Source organism: Syngnathus typhle, linkage group LG15, assembly GCF_033458585.1.
Source record: "Syngnathus typhle isolate RoL2023-S1 ecotype Sweden linkage group LG15, RoL_Styp_1.0, whole genome shotgun sequence".
In the NCBI taxonomy this organism is placed as follows: Eukaryota; Metazoa; Chordata; class Actinopteri; order Syngnathiformes; family Syngnathidae; genus Syngnathus; species Syngnathus typhle.
In genome coordinates, this window is record NC_083752.1 from 5,765,428 (window position 1) to 5,785,679 (window position 20,252).

General features: G+C 46.3%; 4 protein-coding genes across 5 annotated transcripts; 2 read left to right on the forward strand and 2 right to left on the reverse strand.

Moving 5' to 3' along the window:
• Positions 1-1,101: 1,101 nt before the first annotated feature.
• Positions 1,102-6,711, reverse strand: LOC133168088 (tubulin-specific chaperone cofactor E-like protein). Its single transcript, XM_061299341.1, has 9 exons — positions 6,616-6,711; positions 5,665-5,729; positions 4,898-5,046; positions 4,698-4,837; positions 4,458-4,639; positions 4,129-4,385; positions 3,931-4,057; positions 3,744-3,860; positions 1,102-2,600 (listed from the first exon to the last, which is right to left on the reverse strand). The coding sequence occupies exons 3-9, from the start codon at positions 5,034-5,036 to the stop codon at positions 2,255-2,257; spliced, it is 1,308 nt and encodes a 435-aa protein (XP_061155325.1). The 5' UTR covers positions 5,037-5,046; positions 5,665-5,729; positions 6,616-6,711; the 3' UTR covers positions 1,102-2,254.
• Positions 5,850-9,188, forward strand: plekhb1 (pleckstrin homology domain containing B1). 2 transcript variants are annotated; one of them, XM_061299346.1, is made up of 7 exons: positions 5,850-5,891; positions 7,723-7,768; positions 7,849-8,001; positions 8,074-8,176; positions 8,503-8,542; positions 8,621-8,711; positions 8,840-9,188. In XM_061299346.1, the coding sequence occupies exons 2-7, from the start codon at positions 7,732-7,734 to the stop codon at positions 8,962-8,964; spliced, it is 549 nt and encodes a 182-aa protein (XP_061155330.1). In that variant the 5' UTR covers positions 5,850-5,891; positions 7,723-7,731; the 3' UTR covers positions 8,965-9,188. The 2 variants fall into 2 exon arrangements, with proteins under 2 accessions (XP_061155330.1, XP_061155329.1); XM_061299345.1 differs by lacking the exons at positions 5,850-5,891; positions 7,723-7,768 and having other exon boundaries at positions 7,788-8,001.
• On the reverse strand, positions 9,177-11,260 carry LOC133168091 (lathosterol oxidase-like). Its single transcript, XM_061299344.1, has 5 exons — positions 11,162-11,260; positions 10,593-10,810; positions 10,391-10,523; positions 10,217-10,317; positions 9,177-9,985 (listed from the first exon to the last, which is right to left on the reverse strand). The coding sequence occupies exons 2-5, from the start codon at positions 10,800-10,802 to the stop codon at positions 9,545-9,547; spliced, it is 885 nt and encodes a 294-aa protein (XP_061155328.1). The 5' UTR covers positions 10,803-10,810; positions 11,162-11,260; the 3' UTR covers positions 9,177-9,544.
• Positions 11,261-12,127: 867 nt separating this feature from the next.
• LOC133168521 (golgin subfamily A member 6-like protein 22) lies at positions 12,128-15,106 on the forward strand. The gene is made up of 3 exons (XM_061300133.1): positions 12,128-12,793; positions 12,947-13,283; positions 13,314-15,106. The coding sequence occupies exons 1-3, from the start codon at positions 12,128-12,130 to the stop codon at positions 15,104-15,106; spliced, it is 2,796 nt and encodes a 931-aa protein (XP_061156117.1).
• The last annotated feature ends 5,146 nt before the right edge of the window (positions 15,107-20,252 follow it).

Genomic DNA, 20,252 nt, shown 5'->3' on the forward strand with positions numbered 1-20,252 from the left:
GTACCTCAAGTTACGAAATTAACATGAGTCACTTTGTCTCTCTTTGATTTTTTTTCAGCAAGGCAATGCATCATTTTCGAGGATTCGCAAGCCAAGTAGTCTCCGGAGATATTCGCCCGATAGCGGGTGGGGGAAATCTCGGGTGGACGTGTCCTGATGGGGTCTGGGAAAGTAGTTTGTTAGGGCGCTGAGTCGGGGCTTTGTTGCGGTAGGACAGCGGGGAGTAACTGGAGAGGTGGATTGGTAAGGAGGAGGAGGAGGGGGGGGGTCAAGACATGTGAAAGGCTCCAGGAGAGAGGCCAGGAGCCTTCCTACCATTAGGACACACCGATGCGTTCTCAGCTGAGACTTCTTTTATGAACCCCCTCAAGACTGAGCTTAAATGGACGCACAGTGATAGGTGAAAGCCGGAATCACACAAAGGCTGAGGATATCAAGAGTTACCGATGGTGACCAGGTGGCCAAGGAGAGGGAGGGGTGACATTATCCTTTCTGCTTGCATCAGAACTATTGTCAGAAGATCATTGGATGTATGTTCCTAATTGGATGATAGATTTCATAAGTGAAATATTAGACAGATGGGAACATCCATTCAGATGGAGTGGAAACAAACGGTTTCAATATCTAGGCAACGACCAAGAGAGGCCTGAAGTCTTTCAATTTGTTATCCGATGCGGTCCCGGTCAGCATCGTGTCTTGGAGGGAACCCATCAAGCCTGACTTTCACAATGAAGGTCCACGACCGGAGTCACCCAATCCAAAGAGTGGGGGAACGGGCCACCTCTGATCCCGGCAGTTACCCTTGGCCTTTCATTCAAGACGAAGCCAACCTTCTTCCAGAAACTCAAACCTTCTTCCCCTCATGACGGCTTCTTTGAAGAGCTGGGTTAAATCCCTCCCCACACCACTGCACTTTAATTGGAAAGGACTATCCCGGAAACATGACCCCTATCTGACACGTACGGAATGGGCGACATTGCAGCTTTGCCAAAAATCTTAGACCAGCCAGAATGAAAGGCCAGAATCCTGGAAGACCTGAGAGCGACTTCATTGGTTGCCCACCTGAAACATCTGGAAGATTCAAAGATGAAAACACAAAAATCACAGAGGACAAGATTATAATTTATTTCTTCAGAAGAAACCAAAACAAAATGATACACAGAGCTGTAAAAGGGGCACATCACTGACAACATCCATTCCGCACGTAGAAATTACTACACTACGACAACACAAGGCCATATTTCCAATCGTCCTCAAAGTCAGGCTGTAAAGATTTTATCAAAACTTGTACTCAAAGGTAAGCAAACATTTCAGAGCAGCGTTTTATTTTCACAATAGTAATTAATTGAAACACTACAAATCTGGGTCAAGTGTCTCTTTTTTTTGTTGAGGGGGGCACGAGTACATATTAAGATTCGTATAAAATCGTACTAAATTCTCAGTGTTGTGAGCGTCACAATTTATCCACGTTTACAAATAAATGTCAGAATGTATGAAAACCAACACCCAGTGAAAAACAATGATAGTGTTAACCAACTATGGACCAAAATGTCCACCAGAGCTGCCCGAAATTTTCACTTTCCTGACATTTCAGGGAGTCTTCAAACTCAAAGGTAAACGGAACTTTTTTCCAACGTCAACGTGAGCCAGTGGGAGAGGTCATGACCCTACATCCTGTGAAAGAGCGGACACTCGAGGTGTCAGGTTTGTGAGGGCCACGGAAGAAGGGTGGCATTGAGTTTGGTCGCCGCCCCTCCCGCTACACACCAAGTCACCTGACACTCCATCAGGTGTTTGCTTACCATTTAGTCCGCGAGACGCACAAATTGTGGACCGGATGCTTTTGCAATTAATTTGATCACGTGGCTGGGTCATTGAGGTTGAGTGTAATCAGTAGCTTTGTACACATGCAAACAAAAACATGTCAAACAGCCACCTGAGCCCAAATGACAAAAAACTTTTGAGCATCTTGGTTGGTGCCTTAAGTCTCCACAATGTAAACTGCTTCATTTAGCCAAGGCAACAAAAACTTGCAAGGCTTAACTTTTTGCAGTTTTTGCTTCACAAGCTGCCTTACACAACCCGTTCCGATTCCCTTGTCCCGAGCTAAGGCTGCTTCCCAGGGAGATAAGCTTGCTTGCTAACCCAAGTGGCCCTTGAATTAGCGCCAACATTTTCTTGTACAACATGACAAATTCAGATCCTGCCAATCCCCAACGCAAACCAACCAATCCCAAAACCCAGAAGTCCTACATCAAAGATGTGAGGAGCTACAGCGGTTTTTCACCTTTGGCACGACGAGAATCTCGTCTCCATCTCGAATTCTGTACGAGTGGAGCGCCCGGAAGCCGCACTTCAACTCCTCCGGTCCCACGACGGCAGCCATTTCTCGGCTGATGTAGAAGAGCCTAATTCCGTTGTTGGGCAGCTGAAGAAGCGCCCTCAGCTGCTTCCTCAGGTTGCCCACCGTCCACTCCAGGCGGAGGCTTACCGCCTCTACTCGGTCGCCCCAGCGGACGTCCACCGTCGTGCAACGGGGGGTCAGATCCACGTCGGCCAATGGGGCCAGTTGACCATACTTGGATACCAGCTCGTTGTACCTGTAGGAGTCAGATCGGTGAGGCTCAACATTTTGGCGCAAACAGCGACCCGCTTTATATGTATGTGACTAATATTTCAGATTTTTTTTTCCTGATTAGTGATAAATCTCTGACAGACCAGTCCAGTCTGACAAATATGTGATCTCCGGGTTCGTTTGTGTCTTTAGTATGTCAAACATGAAGATGCGGGTGATCCGATTCGCATGGGTAAAGACCCAATTCAATGGCTTTGCAGTGCCTGATCAAAATTTGCATGAAAGGTTAAAAATGTCAACGTTTGCCACCTCTTCTTATCTGACAAGAACACTCAATATTCCCTCCCCGCCGTCTCCTTTCAATTTCCTTTCAGTCCCTCCGCTTAAGACTCGCATTTCATTTTGAGTCTGGTCACTCCTCTTGCAACTAATCCTTCCTGTACAGCTCGCTGGACTCTTTTCATGCTACGCCTGTTTCTCAATGACTTGCAATGTCACACAAGACATTCAAGCAGCGCTGAACTTCTGATGGACAGATTAACTCAACTCCTACGTCAATCACTCAACACCCTCACGAAGCGGTCCGATTCAGTGTCGGTCGTCCACAAGGTGGTGCTGTTTGTATTTACGTACTTCCAGCAATTATTCAAATGCATGTTTTTGGTCAGCTTCCAGAGTGAAAAAAAATAATCTTCCTGCTCAAATTTTCAGAACTAAGAAAATTTAAAAAGCTATAAATATCTACTTGCTAGCTGGTGTATCCGTTTTCCGTGTATCAGAGAAGTCCCAGTACAAAGAAGTCATTGAGCAGGGAGAGAGTGGTGGCATTGTCCCCAGACCAAAGGTTAGTCCCGCCCCCTCAACTAAACATTTGCTCCGGACCAACTGGAGGAAGCAAAAATATGGAGTTCTCGCCAAGTTAGTTAATTTTCTTTGTCGTAAAGGTTAGCGTCTGCTGAATTGTGTTACCTTCTACTCAGCTGCTTGTTCTTCATCCATCAGCTGTGGCAAAGCTCATTTCTTTAAGTCTTCCTTTGCACCTGCTAAGCTAGCATTAGCATCTGCACTCGGCAGGATGGATATTTCAAATTGTTTTGGCTGTTTTTTCTAAACTGCTGGACATGACGGCAACTTGACCGAAACCCGATACTTCATTTCTTGGTCAAACCTGTGCGGACGCTCCAGCTCCGGACACTCCTGGTAGTAGCGGATGAAGAACCTCTCAGCAGCTTCCCTGTCGTTGTCAGTCACCGCACCCCCGTTCAGCACCGACACATTTGGCAACCTGCAGAGCGGAGGCACTAAGATAGTAACAACATTTAGAAACTGGCATTGGCACCAAAGCTCGGCCTTACTGTGCTAAAAGTAGGCTGCGGCGCTCTTGCGTGTTGTACGGCTTAAACAGCGGAATCCCCATCACTTTCACTTCTTGAAGCTTGGGGAAGAAATTCAGCCTCTCGATATCCTCCCACTCACTCACCCCTGAGCCACGGAACACGGTGGCCATTCAGACGGGCAATATGCTGATAGCGCCCCGTCGCCTCTCTCCTGACCTGAGTTGTTGAGGTTGACGCAGCGTAAGTTGGGGAAGAGGCGCTGCAGCGCTTCCCGGGTGTCGTCCACGTGCTCCACGCTGTTGTTGGCCAGCACCAGTTCGCTGAGGCTGGGGTACATCTGCCCGAACTTGCGTACCTCCGCCCAGTCGCGCAGGTGGTTGTCGGTGATCTGCAGCAGGTTGAGGGACGGGCAGGTTGTGCAGGAAAGGGACACGTTGTGGTAGTCGTTCAGGCATAGAAAAAGCTCCGCCAGCCTGGGGGAGAAATCAGGAGCACAAATGAAAGGCAGCTTAGGGACGCGCTCGTGTGCTCAGCGTTCTACTTACTCGGGCGTGTTTCGTGTGAGCGCGTGCACCGTGTCCCAGCTGACGTGCGTGTTGATGAGGACGAGCCGCCGCACCCGAGCAAACACTTCGGCCATGGGCGGCTCCAGCGCGGCGCCGCTCAGCGGGTTCATGCTCAGGTTGAGGAAGTCCAGGTGGGGGACGTTGGAAACAATGGCGCAGATCTGGCAAACCCGAGAAAAATCACTGACGTGTTGTAACCAAGAAAGTCGTTTGGCTCACCTCGGCCCAGTCGTGGATTTCATTGTAGGACAGGTCCAGCTCCACCACATGGGCACAGAAAGCAGCAATGTCGGACCTGTCGCCCGCTTTTTTGATCCCGCAGTCGTTCAGAACCAGCACATTGGGCAAGAATAGGTGACCTGCAGATGGGGCATGCCGGTATTAGAATGAATAGCGCCTCGGAATCGACCGCCGCTAACCTTTGGTGGGCGAACCAGGCGGGGAAGGCAGCACCACGGCACCCTGGCCTTGGCCGTACGGGAAGTTCTCCGTGTTGTACTTGTCGCTGATGACCTGCACGAAGGTGCGAGCCACCTCTTCATCACAGGACTGGTCCATTCTCTCAGCCCTAAAACATAGTGACCCGTATTATCTCATGTCTTATTCGAGCGCGTTGTCATCGTTTGGACTTTTTATGCACTTGTCAAGTTCATTTCCTCTGGGAAAACTTCATTTGAACTTCCACTGTATGGAGCTCATATTACATTTGGGTTCACGAGGGCCTCTAGGGAGAACCGAGCTCACGTGGGCCCCAACACCGGGAGGGAAAAGGGCTCTAAAAATAGCCCATCAGCGTGATCGCATGAGTGACAAGGAAGTTGAAACGTGAGGAGACGCAAGCGGGCCGCGGTAACGCCGCTCGATGACCTTCGACCGTGCCCATTTACAGAACCTGTTGCGTCCGCACCCCCAAATAAGCAAAGACATTTTACAAAATGTATCCACCGACCTGGAGTAAAAACAGGCAATGAGGCCAGTAAAAATGAATTACAGTTCATTTGTGCAACTCACTCACTGTGTGAATATTAGAATCTTTTTGACAGTGCGATGACATCACTCAAAGTCCCTCTCTCTTATCCACCATGATCAGGACTATCGGTTTCAGACAAATCATCTCGCAATGCTCGAATAGCTCGAGTTTGATGTTCCCGTCGTAATAGTTTCTCACAGATCGGCCGAATCTTACCTTTGATGTGTGCAGAGCAAAAAGCAAAGCTGCTTTTCAACGGCGCATCTGATCACATTCCCCTGCTGAGAAAAGACACGCAAAAGTGAAGAAAAGCAGCAGAGAGCAGGGAATGAAAAAATATTTGTGCATATTTGCATACAACCGCCACAAGACGGCGTCCTTGCACCCCCCCCCCCCCCCCACACTACGTGAGACACTCGGAGGGAAACCTTTCTTCTTGACTGGTAATTATTTTAACAGCGTGCATTATGTTGCAGACAATAGAGGTCCTTTATGCCTAATGAACATATGTCAGTTTCTTATGAAGACACAGACATCCATCTTGCACTTGGCATCTTGTCTCTATTTATTGCCTAGATGTGTTTCTCATACAAATATTCATTTTGACTATGACTTGTTAGTGTCATAATGGAGGTCATTTAAGGACGACAGGTCCCGACTTACGGACACGTTTGGGTTACGTCACCGCTGTCGTAAACCGAAGACTCAAGGGGGAAACAAAACAATTCGTTTTTTTGTACAAAGTCGTTGTTTATGCCGAATTGAAACACGAGTCTGACACGTTTGAGTGGAAAAACACATTTCTCGTTTACACGCGAAAATAATCAAGGCCGCGTTAAAAAACAAAAAAAACAAAATTGAACTGGGTTCGGCAGAAGTCAATCTAATGGTGCGATAACCGAACACTAAGACCTGCGCGGTGTTGATAAATATAGTCAAGAGATAAGACGGTCTTCCAATGTGCGTGCTTTCTCAATCAAGACAAACGACGTAAAAATGTATACTGCTGTTTTTAATTGTGGTGCTTAAAACTACCTTGTCCCGTCATGACATGCAGTGAAATAATTTAATCTTCGGCAAGTGCTCTCGAGTCAACGATGTCAACTTTTTAGCTTCGTACTTTGAAAGCGACATAGTTATTTTTGTGGACATTTTGACTGCACTCACCGTGAGCCCCACGGAAGACACTCGCTATGTTATGTTTGTGTTTTTCTTTTCGCTGGTGGGCTGTCAGTGGAGAACGGAAGTGACGTTGTTTAAATGGCTTTAAACTTAAACGGGGCTCCTCCTCGCGCAATTTTAAAATAAAACAGAACAACCAAAAAAAAAACGTGGTTAATGTACCTAAAGTTATGCTAACTAGAATGAACGAATAAATATAGCCAAATATGTTTATAGTCAAATTGTATCTGTTGTTTTTCTTTTCACGAGGCGCGTGTCAGCGTAAAGCCACGCCCACCAGAAATAATGGGCGACAACCATCACGAAATTTACAAACAAAACAGAAAAAAAAGACGTGTACAGATGAAAAAAAATATATAAAAATAAACATTTAGAAAATCCAAGACGGTGTTTTATATTTGTCTGCTGAGAGTTAGGATTTATTCGTCCACTGTTGTGGAAATGACGTCATGTATTTTCTAAAAGGAGTTTCCATCCTCCTCGCGTTTAATCAAAACAAAACTAAAAAATGTGTTTTAGCAAGCAATAGTTAATAATAAATCCAATTTTTTCCCCAACAGCTATAAAACAGTGACTTCATTTTTGCTGCCGCTGTAAATACTGTACCGGAAATACAAAATTTAAAACGGATTTAAACTTGCATGGTTCTCCTCCCGCAACTTCAAAACAAAACAAATTATTGCGCAAGACACAATACATTAACATAAAACAGTGTAATAGGGAAGACTTGCACGCATACTTGGAATAGTCGTGTAACTGACATTTAGAAATGGTCTTATCCTGGTGTTATGTCATTTTATATACTATATTCTGTGACAACAATATCGTCAACAAAACATAAGCCATACTACTTTGGCTGGTTGTGTCACAATAATATTTTATCCAAGTTTGTGTGTTGGTTTAGAGGAAATTAACCCAGGTGACAATGAAGCGAAAAAGTGGGGGCGCCCGAGCAAGCGCTCGCCTAATCCAGAATTATCCTGTGACTCAATCGAGACAGGAGAAAGGATAATCTGTCAGACGCAAAATAAACAAGCAGGGGAACACTATCTATATTTTGTTCCTGTTCCTCTACCTGTATTTGGACCACAGGTGAAAAACATGGCACTCATGAGGTCAGGCTGGCTTTGGAGACAGAGTGAGTACATTGGGTGCTGATGATAACAAACCAAGGGTTACTTATTCTTGGAATGATCGGTCATGCTTCCCACCGTGTAGCGTCTGTGCTGAAGCGCTGGAAGTTGAACTGGTGTGACCTCTGGGTGGATGGCAGCTTTTGCTTCTACAAGAGCGACAGCCGTCGAGAGCTGGTGTATCGCGTCAACCTCAAGCTCACATGCGCAGATGTGCGCTGCGGCCTAGAATGTCAAGGTAGAGCATTATTGTTTGTCCTTAATGGCAACATGATGCTAAAAGTGTTTCTTTCTTTTTTTTTGCTCGTAGGGGTGACGCCACCTGAGACGAACCCCCGCGAGAACATCATCGTGGTGCAATTCAAGGACAGCTCAACGATGAACCTGTGCGCCAACAGCGAGGATGAGTCCATGTAGGTATCGCAGAGTTCATCGCAGAGCCTCTTTGACCTCTGTTGCTAACCTAAGCAGCAGCACCTATTGAAACACAAGCAAACTGTCTCGAAGACAGAGATACAGTATTCCCGTAGAATGCAAACAGACACAAGAGTTGACCGCGCATTTGAACCCAGTTGCTAAACAAAACAGCAGCACCTACCCCTCCATAAAACAACACCAACTAACATCACCCAAATTGCCATTAAACAGAACAAGTAGCAGCTTAAAATAATGTGCAATAAAAACAGCAAACCATCACCATTGTCCGTTATGTAGGGTTGTTTTTGTTCCCTTTTTTCAGCGCATGGAAACTGACCGTGCTGGAGACCAGGAGGAACCCGGTAAAATCCACATTCTTTGGTTTGCTTTTTTGGGGTGTACAAAAAGTGTGACTTGAGATTGCGTTTTCTCACCGGCAGGTGTTCATGTACGATCCCTACAATGATTCCTATGAGGCCATACCCCTTAACCACTTTCACACATTCTATGTGACGCCAGGAGCAGGAACAGGTACAGTCTGCTCTGTTGAGAGTTCAGAGTCAAAGGTTCTGATGTTCCTACTTCCAAGCAGTCTGAAATGCAGCATTAAAGGCCGGTTTAGCCCAATAAAGTGATTATCATTGCCGTCTGCTCCCCAGGCACCCACCAGTTGATCGTCCAGAGGGACGGAGCATTTGACCACCTCGCCATGGGATTACTGGCAGGCATAGCAACGGGAGCGGCCATGCGCTCCTTCCTCTGGGCGCCCATGTTCTTCTGCTGAGACGAGTCAATTCTGCACCTTTAGCTTAAACATTCATATGAGATCAGAGACACATTTAGCTTAACAATTCATACGAGATCAGGAGGCTCTTTTGTAACTTCAGTTTGCTTTTGGTCATTGCTACTCATGTGCAATTAGGTTTTCTCCCGTGTGGTAGCTGCAGCTATGTGATTATTCTTGTCTTGTGTTTAAAGTACAAATCATGAACCAAATGCGTTTAAGTGCTTGTTTTTATTATTAGTGATCATGTCTTAGCCCACCATCAGAGTTGTTTTAGCAGTGCTACAAAGATCATGTACAGATTTTGGTGTAATCTTGGCATAACTAATTGTCCTACAAAAAAAGTTCATTCGAACAACAAAGCTTGTGGGGGACTAACACTTTTGCACAGTGCATATCCAGAGTCTGCACACAAGTCAAAATCCACTTTTAGCCCTCCTCGTGTACTGGAGCATCGCTAGTAAGAACTGGTCGTATCGTTCTCAGCAACTCCTTATTAAGCAAACACAAGAAGCCTAACCATGATTTCCAGACCATTACCGATTGTCTTTTGTGATTGACGCTTCTGGAAAAGCAATCGTTACTGCTCTTTGCGCATGGCGCCACTGTATCCATTGACTTTGCCGCTGTCTAACTTTCCCTCTGCCCGGAGCCTGCGGATCAGGTCGTGGGGCCCCTTGCCCATCAGGGCCGACGGGTATCGGTAGGAGCCCCCCAGGCGGTCCCACAGCGTGAAGTACTGGCCGTAGTTGTAGTCAAAGAACAGGTGGTGGTCGGTGTGATGCGCCGAGCCATTGATGACACCCGTCATGGCGCTGGGAACGCGGTAGTCGCCATCGTGGATGGAAATGGTCCAGATGTTGACAAAGACATAGAGGACCAAGTAGAGCACCTTGTGGAGCGGGAAGAGAAACGGGTAGATGTGGTACGGAAGACCCTGCATGAAGCCGTCAACCGGGTGGAAGGCGTGGCTGGCGAATGGCGTAGGGATCTTCCACACGTGATGCGGCTTGTGAAAGAGCTGTGGACAACGCAAGACAACAAAGCAATTTGACATCAGGAATAGTTGATGACAGATTCATATATCGTTCTAATTACATCAATCTGACATGAATTGGAATACTTCACATTAATCACTTAAGATAGATATTTGAAGAAATGAATAAGTTGAGGGCAAAGTTAACTCCGCCCCCAACTGGTACAGTACATTATGTCTCTGTTACTTCAAAATAGAGCAAATTCATGTTCTCACCTTATAAATAAGCTTATGATGTAGGAAGCGGTGAATCCAATAAATGCACATGTCGGTGAAAAGTAGGAAAGAGATCATACTCAGGAAGAGCCCGGTCCAACCTGCAAGTGCACAAGATCCATCAGCACCGATAAACATTGTGAGATTGAACCCAGAAACAACATTAGAGCGTACCCAAGGGAGAGTCGTGGACATTGTCGTACACTTTGCTGTATCCTCGGACTTCGGCAAAAAACAAGGCCACGGTGGGAATGCTGATCCACGGCAGAGAGGTCAGAGCGTATTTGATCTCCCTCCGAACCTGATTCTGGGGGAGGAAATTGGAAATAAAACAGGGAAGAAACCAGGTAAAACATGGAAGAAAGGATGTGAGTACCTCTAAGAAGTGGGGATGTTTCATGAGGTCATGATCAAAGACAAAGTAGTAGCTGAGGGCCCCCAAACTCAGGTAGAGGATCGTCGCCCCAAGGTTGGTCACCACCAGGAGGCTTAGGATCTGCCGCAGGGCACCGTCCTCGGACCAAGACGCCGGGTACACGTACGGCGTGAAGACGTAATAGTCGGCCACGTTCAGCACGAGATCCATGGCCGAACCTGAATATGTTTATGAGAAATTAAAGTGCAGTGGTTAAATATTTATTACCAGTGATAAAGCAATAAGAAATAAAAAATATTATTAAAAAAGAATAGCTTGCATTTTCTAAATTTGCCAAATCAAGCTGACTTATCTCTTGTACTAAACATAGGATACAGTCGTATCAAAATAACATGATTGTTTTAATATTTTGGATTTGTCAAAAATTGTAAGCAAATTCTTCAGACATGAACAATTTTCTTGTCGGTCTAATGCACCAAAGTATACGTTACACAAGCACAAATATATATAAAAGGATGACTTACTAATTTAATAACACAAGATATTAGTTATTTAATGAATAACTGTACCTGGTGTTGGTTACTTTCCTTAGGACAGGAACAACATTGAAAGGTACGGCTCCGTGCTATAACCAGACAATAACCAATCAATGAAGAGTGGTGAGTGATGTCACCCAAACGTTGTCCAATGAGCGCCCAGCATTTAGTCACATCAGCTTCGGTGTCTTTCGTGATTGGCCAATTGAGTGATCTGCTCATTACGAAAGGCTTCCGCGATGCCCCTTGCCTTAGCTGGACCCGAGCTCAAACGCCCATCAAAATGTTACCAAAAAGTGACCTTAAAAGGTCCGCTTCGACACTTTAACTTAGAAGAAGAGGAACCAGCTACAAGATCCCGGTGGACGTATTTTATTAAAGATTTCTATGCTCTTATTTTCTACAAACAAGGCTCCTAAAAAAACGGAGCGCCGTCCACAAACATAACAATTTAAGCGTGGCTTTGTGTAAAATACAGTTGTGTCACACGGTAGAACATAAACTCATTAATGGTGACAAGGGATTACGCCTTCCACTCAATTCGGCGACATTTAATGCCTCCCAGTAGTTGGTTTATTGTGCGCATTCATGTCGTTTGCACAACAGCCCTAAAAAAACAAAAAAAAACAATGGCATTAAAATACCACTAGGTGTCACAATTGCGCCACAAAAATCATATTGCTGTAGCACTGCACAACAAATATGGTCAAGTAGCCATACGGTCAAGCCATTAACCCTGAACGGCATCACCATGACGTCATCACAAAGTCTATTAGCCATATGACTGTGATGTAGAGCAATATACCCTCTTCTGAGCGTCATCATGACTGTGGGCTAGAGTCATTTTGCCCTGCCGATATCATTGGCACAAATCATCGTAGTCGTTCGACTATGAACTAGAGCCGCAACTGGCGGGATCTTAACGAAAGCTCAAATTAAGTGGGGACTATTATCTTGTCGCCACCAATGTGGCACTGAAACCACCAAATCGAGAGGAAAATGGAGCCCACGGACAAGTACTCCCTAAAACAAAATGTGCAACTCCTCCAGTATCAGACGGAGAGGTTTAGACAGCTATGGACGAAGGGGAGTGAATGTTTCGAAGAGCTCAAGCATTACTACAACCAGCTCAATGAAGAGTGGCAAACCCAGTGGCTGAATAGGGAGGGGACCATAGCATCCTCCCTGAGGAACCTGGAGGTGGACTATATCAAATTGTTAGAGGAATATACCAGAGTGTACAACAGTAGGGAGGCCAATGAAAGGATTCTACTCCAAACTAATGCTGACTTACACAAGCGTAATTTTGATCTCAAGCAATACCACATGCAACTCAACCAAGTGTGGCAAAGCCGCTGGATGAAACGGGAAAAAAGCATCGCCTCCCAAGTGCAATATCTAGAAGCGGACAATAGGATACTGGTGATGGAAAAAGCCGAGCTGTCTCACCGGATGCAGGCCAACGAAAAGATGTTCTTGAAAACCAAGGCCGAATTGTACAAAACCAATCTAGAGCTGGAGAAACTAAAAGCTTCCAAAGATTCTCTTTCCATGGAAATGTCAGACAAGGAGATGAGCTGGAACCGAGAGAAAGGCAAACTGCTGAGAGAACGACAAGAACTTCTTGACCAAATCAAGACCTTTGATCACCTGATCCTGCGTGTGGTATGTGTACATGAGTTCTAGGTCAGATTATTATTATTATTTATTTTTGGTTAAATCACTAATATTTGAATAGGGGGGTAGTAAACGTTTTAAGTCCACTGTATATCTGAGATTCAACCACCATTGCTCATGCGCCTGATTTTTTACCTTCAGGAAATTGCTGTCAGAGCGATGGAGGAATGGACAAAGATGAAGCAAGGCGACAACAGAACCAACTCTGAGGAAAAAGAGTGCATCAGGCAGTGGGAGGAAGCAAGGCAAGGAGGTGATGACAAGCTAGAAGGGAGCCACAACACCAAGTACCAGGCCACTTGTGAAGAGGAGCAATATGTGGAGGAAGATGAAGGAGATGGGGAGGCAGCCATGCAGGAGAGTCATGAGGGCCAAGAGAGTGAAGACAGCGAGGAGGAAGAAGAAAGCGATGAGGACACAGAAAGCGACGAGGACACAGAGAGCGATGAGGACACAGAGAGCTACGAGGAAGAGGAGAGCGACGAGGAAGAGGAGAGCGACGAGGAAGAGGAGAGCGACGAGGAGGCCGAGAACAAGGGAGGGCGTGACTGCAAAGGCGACGACGGAGACTGGGAAGACTGTGACGACAACGAGTGGAAAGACGACAAGGTGGACGATGACCGGGAGGAGAAGAAAGAGGACGACGGAGACGAAGGGGACAGAGAATATGATGGAGAGGATGACCAAGAGGAAGGGCAAGAGGATGACCAAGACGAGGAGGAAGAGGATGACCAAGATGACGTGGAAGAAGATGACCAAATGGACGTAGAAGAGGAAGGCCAAGATCGCGAGGAAGGAGATGAAGGTGACCAGGATAAAAACACAGAAGAAGAAGAAGGAAATGACTCAAAGGCTGACGTGGAAAATGCTGAGCAGGAGGAAAACCATCAAGACAATAAAGACGACAAACCGGCTGAAGAGGAAGGCGGGGAGGGGGCTGCCAAGGAGGAGGAGCTGCAAGAAAACAAAAGCCAGGCTGGAAAAGAGACTAACAAGGAGGTTGAAGCGACACAAGAGGGCCAAAGTATCAGCGAGGGCCCGGAGAAGGAAGAGAGTCCCAAGGAAGAGAGCGGCGCCACCGAGGAAGAGGCGGCTGAACAGAGCGCTGCTACATTAGGGGCTGAAGAGAGTGCCACGGTGGAAGAGGGGGAGAAACCAGACACTGGACAAGAGAGCATCACGGAGGTGGTGGTCAGTCAAGAGAGTGCCCAGCCAGTCGAGGAAGAAGGGAGTGTCGCCCAGGAAAAGGAGGCAGAGGGCAAGGAAGACAGCAAAGAGGGTGAAAAAGAGGGTGAGAAAGACAGTGGAAAGGAAGAGGGGAAGAGTGTCGCAGAGGAGACGACGGAACGGGAGCAAGAGCGTGCCCAGGCAGCTGAGGAGAATGTCCCCGAGAAGACACAAGGAGAGGAAAGTGTCACAGAGGCGGGCGAGGAAGATACTGTCAAGGTAGAAGAGAAGGAGGAGAGCAAAGTGAGTGATGATGCAAAGGAGCAAGAAGTGGAATCTGCTCAAGACCAAGTGAGCCAGGAAGCGGAGGCGGTTGAAGGGGAGGTGGCGGCGCTGGCGGTGGTGGCCGCGGCGGCGGTGGTGACGGCGGACGACATGAGGGAGAGCGCTCAACAGGAGGCACAAGAGAAAGACCAATACGTGAAGGAGAGCGCTCAACAGGAGACGGAAGAGAGTGGCAAACAGCAAGATAAAGACATAGCCCAGGTGGCCCAGGAAGACCAAGCCCAGGTGGCCCAGGAAGACCAAGGCCAGAGCTTGGTGGAGGCCCAAGACAAAGACAGCGGCCCAAAAGACCAGGGCGAGGAAGAAAAGGCCAAGATGGAAGAGGGAGATGATACCGGGGTGGAAGGGAGTGATGCCAAGGAGGAAGAGAAGAAAAAAGGCGCCAAGGAAGAAAGCCTTACCGAGGAAGTTCAACAGGTCATCTGCCCGCCGCCGCCCCCACCGGAGGAGGCCAGAGACGCGCCCAAGGAAGATGTTGCTGCTGACGGCGGCGGCGAAAAAATCAGTGCTGCGGCGCCAGAGGACACAAGGGAACAAGAAGGCTTCGCCACGGAGATGGTGAAAGAGGGCGAGAGAAGGGAGAGCTATTTTGAACGAATGATTAGCCGCCTCACCAAGAAAGACAAAGAGGAGAGGCGAGAGCGGGTCCGGCGGGAGGTGGAGCGCATAGAACAGGAGAAGAGGGAACGTCTCCGCAAGGAAGATGAGAAGAAAGAAGAGAAGAGGAGGAGAAAGGAAAACAGGAAAGAAGAGGAGGCCAGAGGGAGGGAGGACAGGAGATCCAAATAAGAGACAGAGATGACAAGCTTTCCACTCCGATGAGGTAGACGCTGCCGTCCCGTGCCTGGATTTGATGAAAGTTGGAGTCTTCTTTTTGGGGGAGGTGGGGTCGAAGAGGGGGGGGGGGGGCGATCACTTTCCAATCTGCCCAGAAGAGAAAAAGAAATCAAATTTGACAACGAGGTAATGAACCCGTGAAGCCATTATCTTGGATAACCCCTTTCAAAGATACTGATGGAAATTCTATTCAACATAGCTGGCTGATTTCTCAATTTGCGAGCTGCAATGCTGGCTTGAGTAACCCTTTCCACCACCTTCAGCTAATAAAGTCAGATGCACCTCATCCGGATAGCCAAAGTTGTTTTTTTATCATCCGTGGCTCCACCTCCAATCAACTAAGGCATCCCACATGGCTCTTAACTCTGACACCGTGACTTCACAGTCTACATGATACCACTTTACATCAACAATTTTGTCAAACACCAAAACATTTCCAGATCTCGCAGACCACTTGCTGACTTTATTGTCGAGACACCTAAGAGGCTCGAGTAGGCCCAGAACTCCCACTCACCCTCCTGAAATCCACAACGCTGCGTCTCTTAACATCAGCAATCTTGTTAGGCATCACTGTTATGGATTGTCCACGAACATCACTCAATACTACCTCATGAAAAGTGATTATTCTGAATATATAAAAAAACAAAAACAAAGGCCACATTGCTTAAACAGGTTGAAAAGGAGCAAACGTACTTTGAAGATACTTATTTTGGTCGGAACGTACTTGGTCCTTGAAAATACACGGAAATGGCCCGTGGCACTAAAACATTTGGAGACTGCTGTGTTTATTTAAAAATGTCCAAATAAATGTGTGCATTGTTGGAACTCACCACTCACCGATGACGAGTTAGCGGTTAGCGGTGGTCGCTCACAGAGGACAAATACGAACCTTACTGTCGGTGTCAGCTTTAGATCTTTGGATTGTAGTCAGGAAGAGCACATTCTCTCATGTGATCATTTGACCGGAAAAGGGAGAAAGCGGCAGCAAATGTGATGTTCGCTAAAAAACCCTTGTTCTCTCATCATGTGGCCACCGGACCTGTTTGAACCTGAAATTAACCATCATTGCCTGGGGCTTGGAACACATCAATCTTGAAAGTTTGAAATGTGATGCCCATGTGATATTTATCAGCTTCCCGGATGCACGTCGGGCTTTATTTGTTGCGCGCCTTCTTGTGTATTCATGACATTAATAATGCTGCGAATGCTAATCAGATGGTAGAGCTGAGAGCGGTCCCAAAGCAAAGCATCCATCCCCCTGGAAAAGCAATCATCCTTCTTAGCGCCAACCGAGCGGCCCCCTAGACAAGATTGCACTTGAGGAGTGTGCCCTCTCCATTTTGCATAGTGCCGGACGAACCACGGGCACTGATTAGAAGCATCCTCCCCGCTGATAGAAGCTTTGTGCCTTGATTTTAATGAACTGCTTCACATTAGCCAGGAACTTCTCGGCACACTTGCCTCTACTTGCCCTCTTGCAGTGAGGATGGAAAAAAAAAAAAAACAGGTCAAACTCCCATGGGGGATAAAAATTAATAAATCAACGGTTATATCTGTAAACAGCCGGCCAGGCCGGGCCGGGCAAGGCACACTCTTGAGCCAAGACAAAAATATTGACAAGGTGTCTGCGAGCCATCATACTATATCGCCTGGGGTCGCTGCCGGCAAAACAGCCAACGCTGGAGGCAAGCGTTGGAGGGGCAAAGATGCCAATGTTTGCTCAACTCTGACGCCATTGTGGACTGATGTGCCATCATCCGCTCCCCACCATAACTTGGCTCACGCTGTTAGCGCGATAATGATCAATTCACATTATGAAATCACCATGGCGCCAACAGCCACACACTAGTTGCTCTGAAATGGCCAAAAACATAACACTGAAAAAGTGTCCTTGGATTCGAACAAGGCAACTCGTAAAATTGGCAAAAATGCTTTGCCGGCCTTATTTTAAGCCGTCTTGGTATGTCCTCCTTGCCAGTAGATGGCACTACAGTTTGACACAATAGCAAATTATTTTTCACAAATTGACATCCTTGTGTTAAATATATTTTCTTTTAACGTATTAACACTATCGGAAAGCGAATAACCCACATTCGGGGGTGAACGCACGTACATCATTGGAGAATGCATCCACCCAGAATTCAAAGCGACGCCGAGGATATCAAGACGATGGATCTTGATAAATGCTGGCGCCCCAAAATGTCACATGGCGACCAAATACGCCAGATGACAAGCGCAGATAAGTCAACCGCGTGAATGCAGCAGCGGCGGCATAAATCAAAGCACATTAACGTCTAAGTGACAGTCACATCAGCCCACCCTCGAGTGACACGCACTCATATACGCATAATAATGCATAATAATGCATAATAATGATATCCAACACCACAAGTAAACGAATCAACTTAGCAGCTGTCATTTAAGGTGAAGAAATGAGACGTTGACACCAAATACTAAAGGGGCATCAGACCTAGCTTATATTTAGCGTTTGAGTACCTGAGGCCCAAGTCTGGAAGAACGTACAAATATTTGTTTCGCCCATTCATGCTTTCGGACGAGGTCCCCGGTGTGGAGGTTTCGTGGCACTCCTGGACAAAAAAACAAAAAGTGGATTTGCACCTTGTCAAAATAGAAGATAATTGAACCCCCAGGATTTTTTTTGCTTCTGCCTTTCTGGGTCTGGCTGAGCTCAAATGTTTAGTAAACAAACAAAACAAAAAAAAAGAGTCCTGGAATACGGTTGTATTTTTCAGTAAGGTTTCCTAGCATTGGACGACCTAAAAATGGCAGCATCTTGAGAAAAAAAAAAAAATGGACAAAAATGAAGCCCTCGGAAAAAATCCTTCCAACATTTCATTTCATTGGTGAGCATTAATTAATTATCACAAATGATTCCAAATCTAAAGAGCAACTTGGGAGTAGTTTTCCTACAAAAGCACTTAATGCCGTTGTATTTTTATCCACCGTTAAAAGAAAGTAAAAGTGGCGCCAGGTCATTGGGCTAAGAGTAGTACGATAAACGCTAACATAGCAGCCGGGCCAAAGGGACACTTTCAGTTCAGAGCTTCTCTCTGCCTTATTGCTCTTGATGTCTTTCAGAGGCTCGCCTGCCTTCAGTCCCAGCGCTGTGCTTCCTATCACTGCGGCACAGTTGCAGCTGCTTGCTGCTGCTGCTGCTGCAAAAAAAAAACAAGCAAGAAAAAAAAAAACAAGACCACAATAAACTAAACAGCCAGCCAAATAGGACAGTCTCAAATAATGCCGCTGAGCAAGGTACAGCGGCGCATCACTGGCCAAAGGAGATAAACACAGTTTTTTTGTATCCTACCCAAAATGGGCAAAAGTATTGGGACACAGGGCTACCAGAAACTGGAAGAAATTTGGCAGCAAAAAAACAGCCCCAGGCAGTCTTGGAAGACATTTCCAAAATGGAGTTATGTTGGCTTAGCGCCGTTTCGGTTCTTGCTCATCCCAAAGGTGTCTGATGGAGGACTTCTTAGCTGGACTCATCCAAGCGTGTCTTTGCTTTGTTCAATTGGCGTAGAAAAAAAAAGAAACGTTGGTGACAATTTGAGGCCATTAAAGTTGAGAGTCTTTCAGGGACTGACTGCATTTTTTAACCTTGAAGTGAAAACATCCAAATAAGCAAGCCTACTGAGAAAAATAAGATATCTCAGGAGAGCCTTCATATTTTTTATTTTTTTGTTAAAGCAAGTGAAGCAGAAATGCCCTCCAGGTCGAAAGGTGAGAGGCCAGCCTTTATCTGAAGCTGTTGGAATATTTTCTCTCCTTGGCATATCACACGTTACATTCAGCGCATTGAAATTGGAGGCCAGCCGAGGTGGCGTGGAGATCCCAAAAATGCGGGCGTGAGGTGAACGCAGGTCCCAGGCGTGTGTGATGAGAAAAACATTGGCGTGATGGAAAGATGTATCTTATTCAGGACTGACCGTGGACACTTGGCTTCGAAACAAGTTATCTGAGGTGCTTTCAAAAAAGGCTCCAATTGCGGTTCAAGGGCTGTTTTCTCATGTGTGCCATCCAAAACAAGAGTGAAATTCAAATCAAAGTTTGACGAGCCGAGCCGTCCGTATAATGTCCTCTGATGCCATTCCTCCATTACTCTTTCTAAGATTTGACTCTAAAGCGAGACCTTCCTTTTCACATCACTGCACCCATCAGTCTTCATCTTTCCAAATCGCTACGTCTGGTCATAAAAGGACACGACGTTTCGGGTTGTTTTGCTTGCAGAAAATCTCCTTTCATAAATATTAAAAATATTAAGGCTATTCTTTTGTTTGGACAGGGAAGCTGTGTTTATTTACGCTTAGCTAGTCACTAAATTATCGATTCACAATTTTGTGGGTGGAACACATGTCAGAAATTTACGAATACCCCCCCCCCCATCTTTTTGTGCTATATTTCAAAACACCAGGATGCCCCCAATCAAGCAAATAATTGCCATCTGACCACTTGAAGCTTCTTCTTGGAAGAATTGTTCAATATCTGCCAAACTGCTGATTTTGGTGAAAAGTCAGTGGCGTAGCTAGAGGGGTGTGGCTCAGGGGCACTACCCCCCGCTCCTGAAACATTGGCCCATCCAACCCATTTTGAAGGTCTCTTGATCAATGCAGAGTATAGTTTTTATTACCATGGCAACCGCTGACTTGATGAGCCTCCCCCAGAGCCCAAAAAAAACACAACTATCAAATGCAAATAAAGTTTTGGATAAATCGGACACGCGGCGGAATGTGATGGGGATAAATGGACCTGGATGTTCTTTCTCTGTCCCCAATCTCTTTTCATTTACCGCCGGCGGTTGGAGGATATGCTGCTCATCATTAATCAGCAAGACAAATGAATTCCCGCCAGTGTGGCGCAAGAAGAAGCCAGAGTAGAAGGAGAAAGGGAGGGGGCGGGGCCTATAAATCAAACCCGCTTTGATTAATTCACCTTGCTATATAGAGGACGTGGCAAATAGGATCAATCAGTTTGAGATTTGGGATTCTTACTGGGTTGTCGTCGGCTGCCGCTAACTTCGTCTGCAAAATGGTCATGAAAGCTTAAGCAGTATATCCAAGAGATCAAAAGTAAAAAA